Source organism: Aspergillus tubingensis, assembly GCF_013340325.1.
Source record: "Aspergillus tubingensis WU-2223L DNA, scaffold_8, whole genome shotgun sequence".
NCBI lineage: Eukaryota > Fungi > Ascomycota > Eurotiomycetes > Eurotiales > Aspergillaceae > Aspergillus > Aspergillus tubingensis.
The window spans coordinates 2741792-2761905 of record NW_023336282.1 but is presented as its reverse complement, the minus strand read 5'-3'; the positions used below and the strand labels follow the sequence as shown (position 1 = coordinate 2761905).

Sequence of the window (20114 nt, the reverse complement as noted above, 5' to 3'; positions counted from 1 at the left end):
GCAACTCCCGCAACCCACCCAGTTACGTGGGGTAGACCTTAGGTAATTAGTAAAGTATTATCAGTTAAGCTTAAACTGGGCTCCGTAGTACCGTTCACCACTCTTTCCCATATTGTAACTTGGGATGTATGTTCAACATTTATCGAGATGATTCTGGTTGATTCCCAGGGATTAAAGATTCCATTCCGCTAGGCACTACATAGTTTGTAAGCTCTAAAAACCGAGAGAACCCGGCGGCATCAATCACTCCCTGGGGGTTTTCCCATTTGTTTTTAATTTTTTTTTTTTCTTTTTCTTTCTCTCTCTCTTTTATTTTGTGCTTTGCTTCTGCCCTTTTCTCTTCCACTTCTTTTCTTTTTTTGAAGGGGGTTTTTTCTTTTTTCCCGTCTCTTTTCCTTCGGGTTTGTCACTTCAATCCGTGGTATCCCCACCCGTTTCACCTTTGTGCATAACATCAACGCACAAACTCTCCTGCCTACCCCCCATCCCCTTTCTCAGCTGTTAATCACACTCGCGCCACCGATGCCAGAGACAATATGAAATGCCAGATTGAGTCCGTAGTCGGCGAACACAAAGCAATTCATGTGCCTTGAGACCGAACGAACGTCGAGCCCCTGCTGTACTTCACAAAGACGCCCATCAGCAGGTGATGAAAAATGCCAACTGCGATGTTTATGATGGTGGAAGTACTGCTAGGTGACTGGTCGAGAGGATGCGACGCGTGAGAAAAGGGCCAGATCACTCGGTCCGACAATGGCTATTGTATGAAGCCACAAAATAATAACAAACTCCATTAACGCAGTGCGCCGAATGCAAATCGCAGACCACAAATTATGCAAATAGTTGTAGTCATGACTGAGCCAAGGTTCAGAGGCATGTCGGGAGTATTTCAACTCGGCGCATCATTCACCCTAAAGATTTGAAGTCGTATAACGCATATGCAATGACGGGATAGCCGTGCGGCTATCGAAATTGATCAGTAAATACCCACCTGTTAGTTAAAAGAGACCTTCAAACGCCAAGAGAAGAAGGTCGAAATTCAAGCCCGGAAACGCCCCGAAACCGTGAATCGAAACATCTGGTGTGGAGCAGAAGGAATTATGTACATGGAAGGAAGCCAGAAGGCCAATAATGGTGCTCACCGTACCAAGTGCATACCGTCTAATGCAGGTACATAGTGCTTTGGCGTGGCGAAGTGAAGAAGAGGGTGGGGTAGGGTATAGGATAAGATGGTAGGAAGCGGGAAGTGAGGCGGCCGAAGAGGTACACGGAACGGAGAGAGAAGGGAGAGCATGCGTTATAATACAGTTTCTCAAACGTTATCATAGATCATAGTTGATATGATATCGGGAAATTGAATGCAGCAACGATGACAGAAAGAATGAATTTGTAGTGCTTGAACAAGCTACCGTAGTCACTTGCAACCTGGCCTCTTTAAACGAAAAAAAGACCCGGGAGAGGTTGAAGAGAAAAGAAAAAGGGGGTTGGGGGAGAGAAAAGAAAGCTAACAGAACAATGAACTTGAAATATGATAGAAAGGCAAGGAAACATGCAAGATATGAGTAAAAAGTGGAAAGATAAGAGACAGAGAAGCACATGATCCTATGTCTATGACACTTGCGTTGGGTGGGACTTGCCGCTCGACTGTCCTTGAGTGCCAAACTTGGTTTCGTTCTGCATGTTGCGACGCTGGCCTTGTCCACGGCCTCCGCGGTAAGAGCCCCGGCCCCTGCCATATTGGTACTGCCCACCATTCATATGGTGGTTGTGACGACGCTCACCAATGTTTGCATTCGCAGCTTGGGCAGTAATCTGGGGCTGGGATGGATTGGCAATAGGGCGTGGAATTGTGTCCGGTGAGTCATAGACGTAAAGCTTCTTGTCGATGTTTTGTGGAATTGGCTGGATCTCAGTTCCAAGTTCCTGCTCAATCTTATATAGATTGAACCGGTCTTCCCAATTGATAAGGTTGATAGCAAGACCAAGATGTCCAAAGCGGCCAGATCGACCAATTCGGTGCAGGTAAGTCTCGGCGTTCTTCGGAAAATCAAAATTTATGACAACATTGACGGCTTGAATGTCAATACCTCGAGTTAACAAATCCGAGCAAACAAGGTTCCGGCAAACACCATTCCTGAAGTCGTGGAACACCCGATTGCGATGCTGCTGAAGCATTCTGGCATGGGAGTAGAAGCAAGAATAACCCAGTTCCGTTATCTTCTTAGCGAGCAACTCGACACGGTTGGTAGAATTGCAGAAGATAATAGATTGATTGATTTGTAACTTGGAGAAGAGTGTGTTCAAGCAGTGGACCTTCTGCTTTTCCTCAACAAAGGCATAATACTGCGTGATTCCACGGAGAGTGAGCTCGTCCATGAGATTGATCTCGTACGGATTGCGCATGTGTTTGTCCTAAGAATATCAGCATCCATGTGATTGATATCTCCATGCACGGAGCATACCTTGAATGACTTCACAATAAGCGGGAAGGTGGCGCTGAAAAGCATTACTTGGCGGTCTTTAGGATGGAATGATAGTAGTTGCTCGATGACTGGAGTAAATTCAGGTGACAGCAACTTATCAGCCTCGTCCATAACAAATGTAGGACACTCGGAGAGGTCAGCAACCCCTTTGCTGGCCAGGTCCAGGACTCTCCCTGGGGTTCCAACGAGGATATGGACTGCGTCGTTCAGCCGAATAATGTCATCCATCAAGCCGGTACCTCCTGTGGTGACCATAACATTGATACCGAGGTGCTTTCCCAAAGTTTTGCAGACATGTGACGTTTGGAGCGCCAGCTCTCTTGTAGGAACAAGGATAAGGGCTTGTGTCTTGGTGCTTTTAGGATTGATGCGCTCCAAGGTAGGAATAACGAAAGCTGCTGTTTTTCCCGTGCCATTCTTGGCTCGCGCCAAGATATCCCTGCCTGTAAGAGCGACTGGTATCGTCTCTTCCTGAATTGGAGAAGGCTTTTCGAAACCAGCTTCGAATATACCCATCATCAGTTCGCGTTTGATGTAGAAGTCTTCGAATTCCAAGCCTTTCGTAGCAGTCACATCCTAAGCCGCATTAGATTGCAATCAACATCCATACCCATTGTTCATGATTCAGACGAACCTCAGTTTGTGGTCTTGCATCTTTGGCAGGGACATTCAATTGCTCCTTCCACTTCGCGTCTGAGCTCGCATCCCTTCGAAGTGTTCAAGTTAGCCTCATCATATGGATAAACCAGCGTGTGACGGTGAATGTACCCTAAAGTAGTGTTATTCAGCTGAGAGGCCAAGGCGTCGGTCATGGTGATCAGGTGTAGAAAGAGGTAATATTGGAATTCAGGTGGGGTAGGTTGCTTGTTCTTCCTCCAAATATATGTTGCGGAACACTCAAATGCGATGGGACAGACAGTGATGATTACTAGCTCGATCCAAGTCTGAAATACATTAGCCTGTGTGATCTCACGAGGGAAATGGTATAAATCAAAGTACTTAATGTTGGGAAATCCTATCTTCGAGAAGACCGGAAGTCGGGTGGACAACACAAGGTGGTGAGGTGAATGAGTTGGCCGGATGCAAAGATTGTGCTTCCGTTCCCAATATAATGAGGCCGCTCGGAGCCGAATGAGGACGAAAAGAGCTATGCTTAGAGATAAAAGAGACAAGGGTGTATTTGAGGGGCCTCTGATGATTGAATCGTCAACTGGAAACTTGACAGCGACTTGATGTGAAGTGCCTGTGTGCGGGCCGTTTGGTTGGACGTCAGGAACGAAACTCGGGAAGACAGAACTGGGTGGGTGCCACGGATGTGGGCTGCGATTCGAACAATTCGGACGTATGGGTAGCCGATCCTAAGATTAGGTGTTGGATTGGGTTTGAGGAATTTTATGTGACGGATTTGACTCGCACAGAGTGAAAGGCGAATGGCTTATCGTAGAAAGTGAAGTGGAAAGAGGATGGAAAACTTCAATGTGGTGGTGGGAGTGGTGAATAATACGCATCATACACATAAATACGGAACAGCAGCTTCCGCAGCACGGGTCATGTGGCAGTCTTACTTAAGGTACCTAGGCACATACGTAGGCGGTAACTACTAGTTACTCCACACCGCAAAGACCGACTCTACTAACATTGGGCTGCTTTACAACGCCGGGTTCAATACATTGAAATCTTGAGTTCTTATCTAGGCTAGCAACTGCTTAGATATTTCATCTACTATCGTTCATCAATTTGTCAAGGCTCTAGGCTTGACATATTGCCTAACCCCGGGTTTTCAAAGATTCTGCTAGTGAGACACGGATTTTGATTTTCTCCCACTGCGGAAGACGGTCTTATCCCTCCATATAGTGTCTCAAGTATAGCAAATGCGGCAGTATACCGTGCCCAGGCCATAATTTTCCCGGTCTTATCCTATGGCCCGCAAGAAGAACGAGGGGAACTGGTTACTGCATGAAAGGACTATAGAAAATAGATGAAAACCGTTGATGCATAAAGAGGATATGCAGTGAGGTTGAAGGAAACGGACCAAAGCGCCCCGCACACCCCCCCTCCTCAAAAAAGGGACAGAGAATGGATAGTCTGGGTGAGAATAGAATAGGAAATGAAGTCCAGTGATGCAACAGCCACTGAATTACCGTGAAAACGTTAGTCTTGTCTGACCCCTCTCGGGCTCCGCCAACCTATAGGGAACATGTTAGCTGCAGTTCAAGTAATCTCGTTCACAGACGTACTCCTTTACACAGACGTCAGGCGCCAGGGTAATTTCTGATCTTGACCCGGGGGTAATAAGAATGAATTGCCGTCCTATCGACCGTCTGGCAGCTAGCATCTTATAGGCCCGTTAGCACGTACAGATTGAGCGTGATAAGTCCGACATACAAGCATATCGATAGCCATCTTCCTGTTAATGTGATCCATATACACATCGCTAGAGAATTCGTGTCAGCTACAGGACTTGTTGAAGGTTCTGGATAACTTACAATTCATCTAAGCAACGAATTGGAGACCCCATAGCCTCCCACAATGCCAATAACAGACATACTTGAGAAAATGACTTCTCGCCGCCAGAAAGTGTCTTCGCACCACGACCAGCGCTGTCTTTTGTGATGTCCGGTTCCACCTATGAAGCGCTGTCAGAGTACTGTAGCAACAATGACGGCCAAGAGCAAACATACTTGTAAGTCCAGAAGCTTGCCCTCATGATCGGTCAGAAGCCGACCTCTGAAGCTTCTTTCACTCAGAAGGTAAGTGAATTGTGCCTTGGCACGGGATGAAATGTGTGATCTAAAAATTAGCCAGCGGTTTTTGCGGACATTCAGTGTCGCCTTCAGAACCTTGCTTTTATGTCAGCAACTGGATGTTTCATGGGGAGAAGGGGAGAGGTCTGTACGTACTTCGGCCAACAACCTAAACTCCTCTACTTGCTTCAAAGCTCGATCATAGGCTTCGCTAGCCTTTGTGACCTCAGCAAGTAACTCGTCGCGAGATGCTCCCAACCTACGCAATGATTAGCGCTTCATACTTGTAGACATATGATTATACTGACTGTTGCTCGTAGCGCTTGATGTCGTTGTGAAGTCGTTCGAGTTTTCTGTCCAGACTAGCCGCTGTTTCACCTTCCTCGATGGCAACTCGGTCACAGATTATATTTGCCTTTTCGCTGAAGTCAACGATACGTACCGCGATCTCATCTCGCTTGTTCTTGACTCTATCTCTGTTCCGCTTGCGATCCTCGATTCTTTCTGCTGCTGCGTTCTTATCATTTATCCTCTTTCGGCGCTCTTCATCAGCCTTGCGTTCCGCATCCTGAGCAACTTTGAGCTCTTCCTGTACGATGGCAATCTCAGCGTCTTTGGCCGCGAGCTCTTGCTTGATTGCTTTCAGTTTTTTCATCATGGCCTCCATAGCATCGGTGGCGTCATTTAAAGATCCTTCATTAAGGTGCCTTTCCTCTTCTGCCTCTTGCAGTGTGGTCCGAAGCCCGTCGAGGCGCCCATCCTCGGGAGCCTCCCTGTCAAGCGCCTCCATCAACTCTTCGACACGGTCTTCCATTCTCTGTGCTACAATTCTTAGTTCGTTTGACCTTCGGTCGTGTTTTTGACGGGCTTGCTTGCAGCTTTCCAGCCGAGACCGAGCAGACCGAAGCTCTTGTTCGTGACGGCTAAGGTCCTGCTTTAGATCTGCCACGACACTCTGCTGTACCCTAAAGAAGTTGTTAGCACTAGCAGGGGGCCTTGTAGAACGATAGATATTATTCACTTAATTTGAGATTCCCGATCAGACCTCATTCGCGGAGACCCCTTGTAGGCTGGGACTGGTGCTTGGCTTGGTTCACCAGTCCTGCTAAAAGAAAGATGAATACCCCTGCGTCTGTTTGTTTGGTCAATGCAATAACAACGTTTAACGTTTCTAGGCTGTTGCCCATCAAAGAGAACAGAAGATGCTTCTTCCAAGTTCTCAATAAGCAGCATCTTTTCTATATGATGGTTGATGATCAACTGTCCACGAACCCACTCGTTATCAAACTAAAAGCGAATTAGTCCGACCAGACTCCCCATGATGGCGCTTATAGAAGTTCCTCACCTCAAGGACCCGCAAGGCTGTATCGTACTGAGAATCAGGTTCATTGCCTGAAGTATTGATGTGTTTATCACTCCCTATCAGAACAGGGCACTCACTTTCGGCAGTGTCAGAGGTATCAAGTTTGTGACGAAGATAGAAAACTCACCAGTTAACTCTCCTCATGATCTGGAAGAGAATCTTCGAGTCCCTGGGTGAAGTTACCACAAAGCTGTTCAGCGTGGTGCCGAATGCGTTCTCAAGAATCGAAGACCACTCTGGCTTGAGCAGGCGCACGTAATGACCAAGAGGCCCGACAGGACGATTAGTAAAGGAACGTTCTTGTTCAATGGCTCTCAAAAGGAATGGCATTCTCTCGTGAAACCCAGAATTCTGTGGACCCCCTTCCCTTTCCAGGGTTGACAAAAGCGATTCAGCCTCCTTGACATCGGCCCTGATTTTATCGACTGGCCCTTCGGCCTCCCGAACTTTTTCTTCAGCCTCGTTTATGTCATGGAATAGACGGTCACGGTCGCTACTATGTTCCTCATACTGAGCACGGGCTTGGGAGGCTTCTTCTTTTGCTCGCTCAAGTTCCTCCTGCTTTCGAGTAAAGCTACCGCCGCTAATCTCGGCTAAACGCCGGTTCTCTTCGTCAATACTCCGTTGAGTAGTAGCTATTCTTTCTTCTGCTGCCTTGAGATATTCTCTGATCCGGCGTTGTTCGGCCTAGAGATAACATTAAAAAGCTCTTCATGTGAATGCAAGGTGTTTATAAATCATACCTGCAGTCCATGACGCTCAGTCATTTGCGCATCCCACCTCGCTTGGATTTCGTCTTTCTCATCTTGGACCTGGCCTCGCTTCGCATTAGCTTGGCGAACAGATCCCGCGGCGGCCTCAAGCTCAGCTGCAGCCGCGTTAATAGTAACATCAAAATTGGTCAAATCAGCTTCGTCAGCTGCGATCTGGTTGTCTGCCGCAAGAAGTTCTTCGTCTAAAGAGTCCCTTATCTGTTGGCTGTCAGAAACGTAATGGATGATTTGGGAAGATATAAGGATACCCTTTCTTGTTCCTCCACCTGAGCCCAAGCCATTTGATTTCGAACATTCCTGATCCGGTTCCGCAGGGAGTCATGTTGGTTGGAAATATCAAGCTTTCGTTTCGCAGTTTCCTTCCTACTTTGCAATATCGCTATATCCTGTTCCCGGCCCCTCAGTTTCTCCTCGATTTGGTCACCGGATTCCTCAATTAACCGATAATCTTGATCGAGCTGCTCGAGTTGGACGCCCTTCACAAAAAACTTGTATTTCTCACTAGGACTTGATGAGCCGATGAATTGGCGGGCCATATCCTGGGAGAGGACATTCATTGGGTTGTCGAATTGCAGGGTGAAATAGTCAATGATGGCATCGAGCTCTGACTTCTTGCTGGACATGATACGGCCATTTTCTGATCTTATCTTGAACCCACTTGTGCCATTTCTGGAGAAGTGGCGTTCTATAGTGATAAACTTGCCATAATCATCTGGCATATAAGCGCCATCTCCTTGGTTCTTGATTCGCACAACAATGGTTGCATGCCTTCACTGCAACATTAGAACTATTCACGAGAGGGTTCGGGTATCGCTTACTCTTTGCCTTCCTTGATGAAGCTTTTTAGACTCTGGCCTCGATTGGTAGTAGATGCCTTACCCCCTAAGCAAAGAGTAATGGCCGTGAGGACTGCACTCTTGCCGCTACCATTTTTGCCCACGATAAAGTTGATTAGAGGGCCTAGATCAACATAAAAATGGTCATGGCACATGAAATTGTAACACTCAACACGCTCCAATATGCCATGCTCGGCAGGTATATTTGGTTCATCAGTAGCAAACGAATATTTTTCTTGGATGACCTGGGTAGCCCGTAACTCAAGTTCATCCTCATCGTCATCATCAAGAGCCTGCGTAAGGGATCGGACTCTTGATTCTTCATCACCATCATTTCTGTCCACCGCGCTCCCCTCTGAAAGAGGACTGTTAGTCCTACGGAGGCGTTTTGGCTAGTTCGTCCAGGTTAGCGGCCTTACTTATACGTTAAGACTGCCACATACCGAAGTCGAGTAGCCGCTAGTATTTTCATCGTCCGAGTCCGAAGGCTCTAGGGACGTTTGAGAGCGTTTCATTGACGGCATCGAGGAAAGGCGGCTGAAATATGGGGATTACAACTGGCCATAGCATATAATTTGAATAGAAAGGGGAGACGAGAGAATGTTCAAGATTAAATGAAACGGTCGACAAAGAACCAGATTGCTCCTTTCATTCACTACTTGGTGGCTTGGCCGCTGAAGCCGAAAGAACTGTGCCCATCTTTGTTTCGTGTTGGAGTCTTATCGGATATTGATAAGTCGCGTCGTCGCGCGTCGTCATTACACGTGACATGAAAGAAATCCAATTAAGGCTCCTTCGGGAGAAGACTGAAAGGAACAACACCGCAAATATCCCCACCCTGCGGTTGATGTTGTCTTACGGAGCTCGCTGCTTGCTAACTTCCAAGAAGGTATTTGATGCAGCTCTTTTGGGGCATAAATTACCATCTTGCCTACGTACGCTGTATACCTTGCCATTGCTTTGATGCAAAAGAACAACTGGTGATCATTGCCTCTAGTGATTATGCGAATATCTTGGAATTTGCGATGCTACAGTGTCCTTCATCCAAATGATATGACTCATACTGGGACGAAGCATCCCTAGGTACTATGAAGAGAGCTGCAAGCTTCAATGTATGCCATGAGGCCCCAGGTACCTTCGAGGTCCCACTGGAAGAGGACAAGTCATCCACCGGATATTCTCACACTGTGAGTGAGAGGGGTGACGTAGACTTAAGCGACTGCGAAGGTCTCCAAAGTGTCATACGGTCAGATGTCCATAGGCTCCTCCGCAACGTAATGCAAATACGCTCCCAGCAACTTGATTCCTTCAATATAATTCCTCTTATCGAGCTTCTCGTTGATCGAATGAGCAGCATCAGTCGAGCTTCCCATAGGTAGGAGGAGGACATTCTTGCCTGTAGCTTGCTCGAAGCTTAGTGTGACAGGGATACTATATGGATATCAGTCTCAAAGTATCTGAAGCAGTGTAACAGATGGCGAGTATGAATCAGAAGACATACCTGCCACCCTCACGGGTCATATCCGGCTCAACACCAAAAACCTGTTTCACGGCTTTGCTTGCAGCTGAGAAGTTCCAATGCTTCGGACTGGCAACCCACCACTTTCCATCATGCTGGAGCCACACGTTCAATGTGTTCTTGCTGTTCAATTTGGCGAACTCTGCCTTGACATAGTCGAAGACGAGTTTGTTCACGTCCTCACTTTCCATATTCGGCACAGTTCGGATTGAGAACTTGCCGATGACCTTAGCTGGAATTACTGTCTTCGCGCCAGGAGCAGAGTATGCGCCCTCAATGCCATGGAGAGAAAGAGACGGGTACCTCCATCTTGCCATGAGAGTTCTCTCCTTGGTGGAATGAATGCTTGTCTCGCTGCCCAGTGACTCGTGAAGATTATCCATAGTGTAGTTGATGCCAGGGTATAGGGATTTTTCTTCCTCCGTAAGGGGCTCAACAAGGTCCATGATTCCAGGGATCAGGATATTTCCCTGCGAATCGACAAGTTTAGAAAGCACATGAACCAGATCAGTCATCGGCTCGTGGGCTGTGCCACCAAAGACCCCGCTATGCAAGTCCTGACCAGGGCCCGAAATGCTCACGGAGTAGTAGTTGCAGCCTCGGAGCCCGTAGGTCAAGCAAGGCTTTTCGGTCCCAAGCCAATAGTTGTCCGAGATGCAAACGGCATCTGCATCTTTGAAAAATTCCTTGCCCTCGGTTTGAATGAACTCTTCCAAACCTTCTGAGCCATACTCCTCCATCCCCTCAAAGCAACAGAGCAGATTGACCGGGAACTCAACACCAGCCCTTTTATGAGCTTCAATAACATTCAGCCAGCCGAGGACGGGACCTTTATCGTCCGTGCTTCCGCGCCCGTACATTCTTCCCTGATCATCGACGGTCAACTCGAAAGGCTCTGTCGCCCAGCCATCTTCTTTCAAAGCCGGCTGCACGTCATAGTGCCCATAGACCAGGATGGTTCGCTTGCTCTTGTCATTACCATAACGAGCAAGCACAACCGGGGGAAGATCTAGGTGCTCTTTTCCAGGTTGTTTACCTAACGGTCTCTGTTCCACTTCGGCACCCAAGTTCTCAAGCTCGGAAGCAAGAAACTGGGCCATCTGATGGGGAAAAAATGAGGGATTAGTTTAGTAGTGATGAGGGCTGAGTCAGGTTGCAGTACACACCTTGAAGACATCCTTTCTATTCTCATCCTGTGCGGAAATAGATGGGATAGCGACAGCCTTTCGTAGACCTTTTGAGTTATTTGAGGATGTATCCTCCACAGCAGGAGTTTGGGAGAGCGTGACGTACGGTCAATGAAAGAGCCCGACAAATCGTCGACCCTGTGCAGATGGTCACCCAAATCATGTCAGCCAGCGGACCATAGTAATAGCATATGCCAAGGAAGGAAACGGCCAAAGTAGAAGCAAAACCAGCAATGACAAAAAAAAAAAGGACGAGTAAAATGAAGGTGGCTTACTGCTTGAAGAAAGGTTCAAGTTGCGGTGCCATTTTCGGATCACTGATGTTTCCGTAAAATGAGCGGCGTGAAGATAGATAGCGTATTTGGTGTTGAATGGAAGATATTCGAGGCGCCCGGATATCCTTGAAGTGCGCAGGTGATGATGACAGATATAATCTGCACTCCCTCCAGCTAAGCGATGTTGCAATGCGACGGAGGGGGAGGGGCATTTGTGCTGTGGAAGATAATGGAAGTAACCTGATTTGCTTGTTGGGTTGACACAGGTTTACCTAACAGTATCCTCGCTATCATTCGGTTGGTTGTCCGTCCTGCCCACCTCGGCTTGGTACTAGGAAGGTTACCGTTCCGGAGCGCAAATAAGCGCCCATAGCCATTAATGAGCATCTAACCTCGATAAGAACCAGGCGAATGTGGGCGCTACTGAAAGGTGAAAAAGAGAAACAAAGCCAATAACACAGCCAATCTTCTAAAATACATTTCATTTCCCAAGAGTGACAACGCTAGAATACATGATTTTATACAAATGTTGAGCTTCCTCGATGCATGTTCGCAAGCGAACAAGTCTCTTTGGTACACCCAATCGAAAGTAAGGCGGTGCGTGACAGAAAATATGATTGAGGTAAAGACAAGTGGGGGAAAATAATAGCTGATTGTGGCTTTACTGATCCCTTCCCCATGTCTCCTTCCGCAGCTGTCGGTCTTCTCTGGCCATCCGACGTTTCGATCCCCATCTTGATTGCACAGCTTCCAGAATTCGCTTTTGGATGTCCTTCTTCTCTGGACTAGCCTCACAGACCATTGCAATAAACATTGGGGAACAGTCGAAGCGCTTGGCCAACTTCAACCGACTCCATGTCATCGGATCAGTGGCCCTGAGCCTGCGAATCTCTCTTATATCTGATGGGTTTAGATGGTATTTTTTCTCGGTGGTCACTTTGGCTGCGAGGGGAAGGGATTCGGCGTTGCTACCCTTGACAGACGCGTTGCGCAAATTTCTCCGGATATCATCAGAGGGCAAGAATTTAGTGGGCGTGTGGTAAACTGACGGCGCACTTGACGGTGGGTTGTAGATGATATGATCCTCTTGAGAATGGCTCACAGAAGAGCCAAATGAGGCATCTGGCTTGACACGTAGACGCTGCTTTGTGCGCCTGTATGAAGACTGATTGCGTCGCAAACCTAGGGTGACGCACTCGTAAGGAGAGGGCAGAAGGAATGGCAGTGCCAGAAGAGGCCGCCTAGGAGCTGCAAGGCAATTCGCCATCGCGACCAATCTCAGTCTTCTCGGCTCTGAGATGATAGCAAGTAAGCAGCTACAGCTGGAGGAAGAGGTGGCCGTCAGATGGTACCTAGTGCAAGGAAGCAGAAGTGAGTAATTAGTAAATCATTGATTTAACATAAATATACAGCACATAAGAAGTGCTAAAGTGGAACACATACGAGAAGATGCCAAAAGCCTAAGATTAATTAGACATAGCCAAGTAGAGGTTTGTAGGGGAGGTACCGGACGAAATTGGGGAAGTCGACTTTTTCCGAACTGCTAGTCTCGTGACTCTGGCGCCGCACTAGCCTAACTGATCATGTAGAGAAACTTGGGTACAGACCTATTTACACCGTTTAGTCTTCGCTTTTCAGCCGTTATTGTTATTAGAGTCTTTGTCCTGATTATCTTTATAATTATCGCTGTTCTTTAAAATAACCTCGAAAGCAATTCGGAGCACTGGGTGCACCAGCTGGTTTAGCTTATAGCTGCTTCTTATCATGAAGGCAACTAAGCAGATCAATCACCTATGGTTTCCCGCAAGTTTGCCCAGCTACTTGGGCCCTTAATATTTGTATTTGTAGGCTATCAGGCACGCTAGTACACTGTACTCTTAAGCGTCAGTGATCACGGGGACACGTAGGCACGGACATGGATGTCGTGCAGATAATTTGTATTTGGTTGTCAAAGGGTCTCTAGTCTAAGGGTCCACAGATACAACAATCGGAGAGTGGTTGTTGGCTTGATAGATAATTGGAACACGAGTGAAAAGTTAATAGGGCAAAATATTCATCGCGGTACTGGGCTAATTTCTGGAACCTCAAGCCATGGCTCATTGGCTGTGATAGGCCCTTGGAAGTTCAGTACTCTCTTTCACCAAGCTACCAGGCAGTCCATTAAATATGTAGTCACCCGAAAAGCTTTGGCATGAAAGTCGCATGTTATGTAGGTCATATGATGCATGCTTTCGTAAGTCTATAAACGCTCTTTCCAGGAAGCCTGCATCATGTGTTTACTTCAGCGACAGCATTCAAAGCTTGCTGGAATCGCTGGCGAAGATCCGAAACATCTTCTAAGCCGACACTTATCCTTACTAGGTCAAAGTCGACACCAAATGAGCTTGCCTAAATGATGGAAAGCATGAGTCTATACCCAACTAAAAGCGAAGTTTATGCCGTGTCGGGGATCGGAGAGGTTGACATACCCATTCTAGTTCACCATAGTGCGCCAACAGAGTGTAAGGGCAACTGCATCAATGTTAACAGGCTTGTCGCCCATTTTCCTGCCATGATAATGACCTACCTCAGTGTAAAATTAGTACCGAGACTAGGTCCTTTGAGTACTTCGAGTTGATCAAAGAAAGCAACTGCCGCTGCCGTTGAATGAAATGTAACCGAAAATAGACCGCCATATCCTCCATTTTTGTTGCGGAATGCTTCATACAAGGGTCTTGAAGAGTTGTACTTCGGATAGTAGACCTTTTTCACTGCAAGTCAGTTAGCATTGAACGCTTTGGGCAGGTACATCGAGCAATGGCACCCAATAGTCCAACATCGAAGGGATTTGATTGTTAGCTTACCGAGTGGAGAGTCCTCCAACATCGCTGTGATGTCTTCTGTAGTCTTATTGATCTTATCAATTCTGGATATGAAATCGCGGCTATTCCTTTCGAGGAACACGGCATCTTCTGCCCAAAGATTGTCCTCATATTCGCGTGCAAATATATCTTTTAGAGAACCGTAATGATGCCCATGGGGGTTAAGTACTGCACTCCCTCCCATAACATTACTGTCACCACTGAAGATCTTGGTCAAGCTGCTTACCACAATATCTGCATAGGGAAGCACATTGATGTTGAGGAAATTCCCAACCGTCTCATCTACTACAACAGCGAAGTTATACCTGTCGGCGAGTGATCGGATCCTCTTCAAATCAGGGGCTTTCAGTAACGGATTGCCCGGAAATTCAGTAAATAGAGCGAGGAATCTCTCTCCTTTCAGTAGCCTTGACTCCAGGTCATCAAGATCCTCCGAAGAGCCATGACCATAGAACAAACAGCCCGGGCCCCATTTTTGAAGTATCTTTAGGGTGTCGGTGTAGGGAAATCCAAAGCAGATGCTCTTCATATCTCCCTTCGCAACCATCAACATCTGATGTGCGTTGAAGATGGAACTCATGCCGGTCGGAAAGAGAAAAACATCGGACTCTGTCAGCCCCGCGACACGTCCTTCTCCTGACTCTTCTTCAAGGGCCTCGTTTAGCTCCACATCGGCTGTCAAAACGCCCGCAATGCGTCGCCGTACAGCCAGCCTTGCCTGACCGGCCAGCGAGGTGCTTAGATTCCGACCGAATCGTTCTTCAATGAACTGGACATGTTCGCGGCCATCTTGCATGCTGCTGGTTGTCGTAATTGTACCTGTAGTACTGTCGCGTGCGTGCGTCCCATTTCCCTGTGACTTTCCACTTATGGACTCTCGACCCTGATACCTCCTGGGCCCCTTGAAAAACCGTGGCGATGCAATACTTTGAGCTACAGGTTTCCTTTCCACGAGAGACCCATCCCTTAAAGCGTTCAGGCAAAACTCAGCACGTCTACTTGAGATTCCATTTCCTGTATGTTGCCAGACCTGCTTGGCGATTGGCGCGTATTGGATGGGATATATCACACACGATAGTATCAAGTCTGTACCAGACGGCGCGTCTTCGCCCTGAATGGGAAGGGCAAAATGTATTGTCCGGACATTGCAGGGTTCCTCGGCTTGTATTTTCGATTTGAGAAATGAATAGCAGACCCCTGATGTTTTGAGGGAAGGGAATAGTATAGCCGTTTCCAATTCTGGGCTTCCATAGCGACGTACGATCTCCCTCGCCAGATCCTGTATGATGGGGTGTATAAAGAACCGAGGATAACCGCATTGCATCTTATTCACAACCCATGACTCTCCTTCCTCGTATGCAACATTCGCTTTCCATGTTGGAAGGGATACACTGACTGCCTATGAGGATGTGAGTAAAGCCCAAATGTGATTTAAAATAGCTTCTAAGCCTTGCGCAGCTCGTCCGAGCCAAGATGGCGACCGAGACAAAAACTAAAAGGGTGGTGAATAGAAGCTGGGCGGGGTTGGGCGGGGTTAGAACATACGTGATCAGTGTGAGGAGGGACTGGGCCTCCGATGTCTTGTATCATTGTAGCACAAAGGAAACGGCACTATATCGAAGACAGTAAGAACAGAGGCGGACAAAAGAAGGTACGTAGTGTAAAGAATGTTAGCAAGGTGGCGGATGGTGAAGAAAACTTGTCAGGACAATAAGTAACTACTAGTTAACTAGTAGTTCGTACTAATTCTAATGAGTCAACTGCGATTTCGGCGCTGCCCTCAGAGAAGTCTAGCCAATGATCAATGCCAGTACATCCCAGGACAATTTACAACTCATTAGATAGAGTATCATTGTAGCCATCATGCTTAGTCCCTAACTAATAAGTATTATAAGCCCCAAAATCTATTTCTACTTCTGTTCCTCATTCCATAGATTGTAATGGCGAGGGAGGGTTGACTGATACACTTGCTGCATGGTAATACGGAAGGGCTACCTTACACTGTATGCGGGGTACCTATCTCCGAAATACTAGATAGATATGACAAGACCTGAATACAATATTACCCAAGAAAATAGAAATTATGTTATATAATCCATGGAAATAAAGGGAAAAAAGGGAAAGGCCTTTGATGTAGAACTAAGTAGTACTAATAATAGTAGCTTGGGACGAATCCAATTGCACCTGGGGTCCCAACGATGCAAGACACGGCCTCTTGGTCTTACACTGGTCACTTACACTAGTCAGTTACGGAGTACCGGGAGTAACTACTAGCTAACTGTGGTTACAGATCCATTCATCTGGCTGCTTACTCAGCTAGCTATCTCCACGTGAGAGTGGGTATCGGAGATCGGACGTTGCTTTCCCGTCAAGTCAAAAATCAAGAGGCTAAAAATTACAGCAAAGGGAAAAAAAAAAGAGGGAAGGACTGGAGGTAGTAAACAAAACGACGCAGACATTGCAGTCTATTCGAGACAGCTAGTCCATCACAGGGGAGGGTACTTTTTACACAACTGCCAATTTTTTCCTGCTCGGGTCGCATTTCCAACAACTTCCTCAATTAACGCTCAGAGCAGTTTTTGTTCCTTGAAGCCTTTTCAATATGTCGGCCCATACAGCAAAAAGAAGGAGACTGAGCCCTTCACCGGACGATTCCTCGCGTACACAAAATAATAGTGCATACTCGCTATCGAATCGAAATAAACTGACTGATAGCGATGCCGCTAAATCCTCTCGAAAGTCCGACGTTTCTACTCTGCGCACCAGTGGGCCTTCAAAGAACGACCGCTCCGCTGAACTTGCGCTCGCCAGCGGTTTCTATAAATCCACCTTTTTCAAGCTACAACTGGACGAACTACTGAATGGGTCGAGGCCGAACTATGACAAACAAGTCTCGCGACTCCAGGAGACACTTCACAAGTTGAAAAGCGTTATCGAATGTCTTCCAGATAGGCCACCAAAATCAACCTTTGAAGCGGAGAAGGAGCTGCGTGGCGCGCATGGAATTACCGTTCCATTCCCTGAACCTCGCCCAGCCAAGGATACAAAGTACACCGTATCCTACTCGAAACCAACAAATATCAATGTGGTCGGAAGTCTTTCTTTGAAAACAGGTGCCAAAAGCGATGTACCGTTGACGGTGGACTTGGCAGTCACGATGCCCAGTGCTTTGTTTCAGGAAAAGGATTACGTGAACTACCGCTATTTCCACAAGCGGGCATATTACATCGCGAGCCTTGCTGCCGGGATTAGGGAAGCGGAGGAACTGAATCTCACCGTCAAATTTGGGCTTCAAGATGGTGACAGCCTTCGTCCTGTTCTTCTACTGGAGCCTAATGGCACCGAGAGAAAGGAGTCCCTGCCTGCAAAGACTCAGATTCGTATAATTACGGCCATCGAAGACTCCTTGTTCCCAATCTCTCGGACCTTGCCGTCGAGAAACAATATTCGCCAGGGCTCAACGGATGTGCCTGTGTCTCAGGAGTCCACCCCATTCTACAATGCCGCTCTTCGTTCAGAAGCCACAGTGGCACAGTATCACAAGTTTCTTTACAACGCTGCTCGGAATTGCGAATCCTTCAAGGATGCCTGCATTTTAGGCCGGACATGGCTCCGACAGCGGGGACTGGGCTCATCTCCGTTCAAGGGCGGATTCGGTGGTTTTGAATGGACAGTGCTCATGGCTCTCCTCTTCGAAGGAGGAGGTCCCAACGGCAAGCCCGTTCTACTAAAATCATATAGTAGCTACCAGCTATTCAAGGCGACCCTTCAATTCATTGCAGGAAGGGACCTGGCCGTTCCGTTGCTATTTTCCGCTACGGACATATCTTTTCCTGATGGCACCCCAGTCCTATATGATGGCAAACGCGGGTTGAATGTCCTTTATAAAATGGCCCCTTGGTCCTATGCCTTTCTTCGCCGTGAAGCAAACACTACTGTGCGCATGTTGAATGAATCTCGCGACGACAACTTTGACAAAGTCTTTATCATCAAGGTGAATGAACCTCTTCTGAGATTTGATCGCATCTTGAAGCTTCCAGCGCAGGACAGTGCAAACATCCTCCGGAGCCTTCGCAGCCAGACTGCTGTATATGACGTGATTGTTAGAGCGCTTGGGGACAGAGCGGATCTCGTACATATCTACGGGGATGTTTTCAAGCCCTGGCCGGTAGACGCAAAACCGCATCGCAAGCCGGAAAGCCAAAGTGTCTCCGTGGGTATCGTTCTTAATACCGACAACGCTGAGCGTGTTGTCGATCATGGCCCGTCTGCAGAACAGAAAGAAGAGGCAGCTTCTTTTAGGTCATTTTGGGGAGAGAAGGCTGAACTCAGACGTTTCAAGGATGGTACTATTCGAGAGAGCTTGGTATGGACTGATGAGAAGTCATCACCATCTATAGTGTATCAGATCTTGATGTACATCTTGAGCCGCCATTTCAACTACACCAAAGACGACGTGGTATTCATTGGAGATGAATATGACGACAAGCTTCGCGAAGGCGGCGACGATGTCTTCTCTTACTCGAGTCCCGCTTTTCAGGCAATCACCGATGCCTTCACTTCAGTGCAAAGATCAATTCAAGACATGGATGGTGTTCCCCTAACTGTTAGGCATCTGGCACCAGCTAGCCCTAGTCTGCGCTACACTGCCCTCCGGCTCCATGGTACTGCTGGGGTTGCATCCGACCCTGCGGACATTGTTCTTCAGTTTGAGAGCTCGGCCCGGTGGCCAGATGATCTGAAGGCTATCCAGATGACCAAGGTCGCCTTTCTCATCAAGATAGGAGACTCCTTGAAGTCGGGCGGGGTTGCTTCCGCCTGTAGAGTTGGGTTGGAAAATGAGTCAACGGGGTTGATGAATAATTCCTTCTTGGACATCACCCATACATCAGGAATAGTTTTCCGCCTTAGGATTCACCATGAGCGCGAGCAGCTGTTGCTAGAACGTCAACTGAAGGAGAAAGGTGCTAGCCCGCTGGCGAAACAACAAGTGGCTTATGCCTTAGCTGCATATAAGCGACTCTTTATCCAAACACCTCGTCTAACGCAGGCAATCCGCACTTTATGTACACGCTTCCCACTGTTGTCGCCAACAATTCGCCTCGTTAAATATTGGTTCAATTGCCACCTGCTCGCAGGTCATGTCAATCAAGAGTTGATTGAATTACTCGTTGTCCGGGTCTTTACCCAGTCTTATCCTTGGGACAGCCCCTCGAGTGTCATGGCCGGTTTTTTGAGGACGCTTCATGTCCTTGCCCGATGGGATTGGCAGCAGGAGCCATTGATGGTCGATTTCGGTGAATTGAATAAGGAGTCAATGGAAGCGATCCAGACTCGCTTTTCTGCCTGGCGAAGCATCGACCCGGCCATGAATACCGTCGCCTTGTTTGTTGCTTCCGATATTGACACTGATGGCGTAACTTGGACACAGCATGAAATGCCCCCAAAGGTCGTGGCTGCTCGAATGTGTACTTTGGCTAAAGCGGCCATGAAATTGCTGCGGGAGCAGGGCTATGGCCTTATTGTGTCAGACTTGTTCCATACGTCCCTAGCACCCTACGATTTCGTTATCAACATTCGCCCGGGCCTGCTACAGGAACGATTGGCACTGCCTACGAGATTCAAGAACTTAGATGCGCGGAGAACTGCGCGAACTGCTAAACCTGCAATGGTCTCGTCCTTTGCTCGTGACCTGCAGGCGTGTTACCATCCAAAGATGCTTCTCTTCCACGGCGACGAAAGCTGCAGCGTTATCGGCGGTCTCTGGAACCCACAGATCCTCAAACCGAAGAAATGGACGCTGAAGTTGGCATATTCAACGTGCCCTTCAGAACCGAGAGCCAACGAAGAAGTGTCTATGAATTGCCAAGCCGTCCTAAGCGAGATCGCCAGATTAGGTGCTGACTTGGTGGATAGTATAGAAGTGCATACAGAGGTGGCTTCCGAGAAGTAATTTATGAATAGCTATAGATAGACCTTTCCAATTGATTTAACCTGTACATTTCAATACCTAGCGCCGTTGCGATGCGATTGCGAATAGAACAACCAAAAGTTCATGAGAAAGAAAACAAAA

General features: G+C 47.5%; 6 protein-coding genes across 6 annotated transcripts; 1 reads left to right on the top strand and 5 right to left on the bottom strand.

Annotated features, from left to right (window-relative positions):
- Positions 1 to 1608: 1608 nt before the first annotated feature.
- dhh1 (DExD/H-box ATP-dependent RNA helicase DHH1) lies at positions 1609 to 3295 on the bottom strand (the record flags this gene model as incomplete). The annotated part of the gene is made up of 4 exons (XM_035502389.1): positions 1609 to 2412; positions 2463 to 3059; positions 3118 to 3190; positions 3252 to 3295. 4 exons carry the CDS (start codon positions 3293 to 3295, stop codon positions 1609 to 1611), a joined length of 1518 nt encoding a protein of 505 aa, XP_035358282.1.
- Positions 3296 to 4620: 1325 nt separating this feature from the next.
- On the bottom strand, positions 4621 to 8723 carry AtWU_07279 (DNA repair protein SMC6; the record flags this gene model as incomplete). The annotated part of the gene is made up of 14 exons (XM_035502388.1): positions 4621 to 4669; positions 4721 to 4818; positions 4869 to 4917; positions 4970 to 5109; positions 5165 to 5323; positions 5384 to 5486; positions 5536 to 6192; positions 6249 to 6514; positions 6573 to 6666; positions 6718 to 7277; positions 7334 to 7561; positions 7612 to 8131; positions 8182 to 8591; positions 8643 to 8723. 14 exons carry the CDS (start codon positions 8721 to 8723, stop codon positions 4621 to 4623), a joined length of 3414 nt encoding a protein of 1137 aa, XP_035358281.1.
- Positions 8724 to 9446: 723 nt separating this feature from the next.
- AtWU_07278 (M20 family dipeptidase) lies at positions 9447 to 11212 on the bottom strand (the record flags this gene model as incomplete). The annotated part of the gene is made up of 5 exons (XM_035502387.1): positions 9447 to 9630; positions 9701 to 10818; positions 10885 to 10952; positions 11012 to 11043; positions 11181 to 11212. The coding sequence occupies 5 exons, from the start codon at positions 11210 to 11212 to the stop codon at positions 9447 to 9449; spliced, it is 1434 nt and encodes a 477-aa protein (XP_035358280.1).
- A 629-nt stretch (positions 11213 to 11841) lies between these two features.
- Positions 11842 to 12447, bottom strand: AtWU_07277 (mitochondrial 54S ribosomal protein mL58; the record flags this gene model as incomplete). The annotated part of the gene is made up of 1 exon (XM_035502386.1): positions 11842 to 12447. The coding sequence occupies one exon, from the start codon at positions 12445 to 12447 to the stop codon at positions 11842 to 11844; it is 606 nt and encodes a 201-aa protein (XP_035358279.1).
- Positions 12448 to 13448: 1001 nt separating this feature from the next.
- Positions 13449 to 15631, bottom strand: AtWU_07276 (cystathionine gamma-synthase; the record flags this gene model as incomplete). Its single annotated transcript, XM_035502385.1, has 5 exons — positions 13449 to 13568; positions 13649 to 13691; positions 13747 to 13930; positions 14024 to 15440; positions 15587 to 15631. The coding sequence occupies 5 exons, from the start codon at positions 15629 to 15631 to the stop codon at positions 13449 to 13451; spliced, it is 1809 nt and encodes a 602-aa protein (XP_035358278.1).
- Positions 15632 to 16643: 1012 nt separating this feature from the next.
- AtWU_07275 (rRNA-processing protein UTP22) lies at positions 16644 to 19994 on the top strand (the record flags this gene model as incomplete). The annotated part of the gene is made up of 1 exon (XM_035502384.1): positions 16644 to 19994. One exon carries the CDS (start codon positions 16644 to 16646, stop codon positions 19992 to 19994), a length of 3351 nt encoding a protein of 1116 aa, XP_035358277.1.
- Positions 19995 to 20114: the final 120 nt, after the last annotated feature.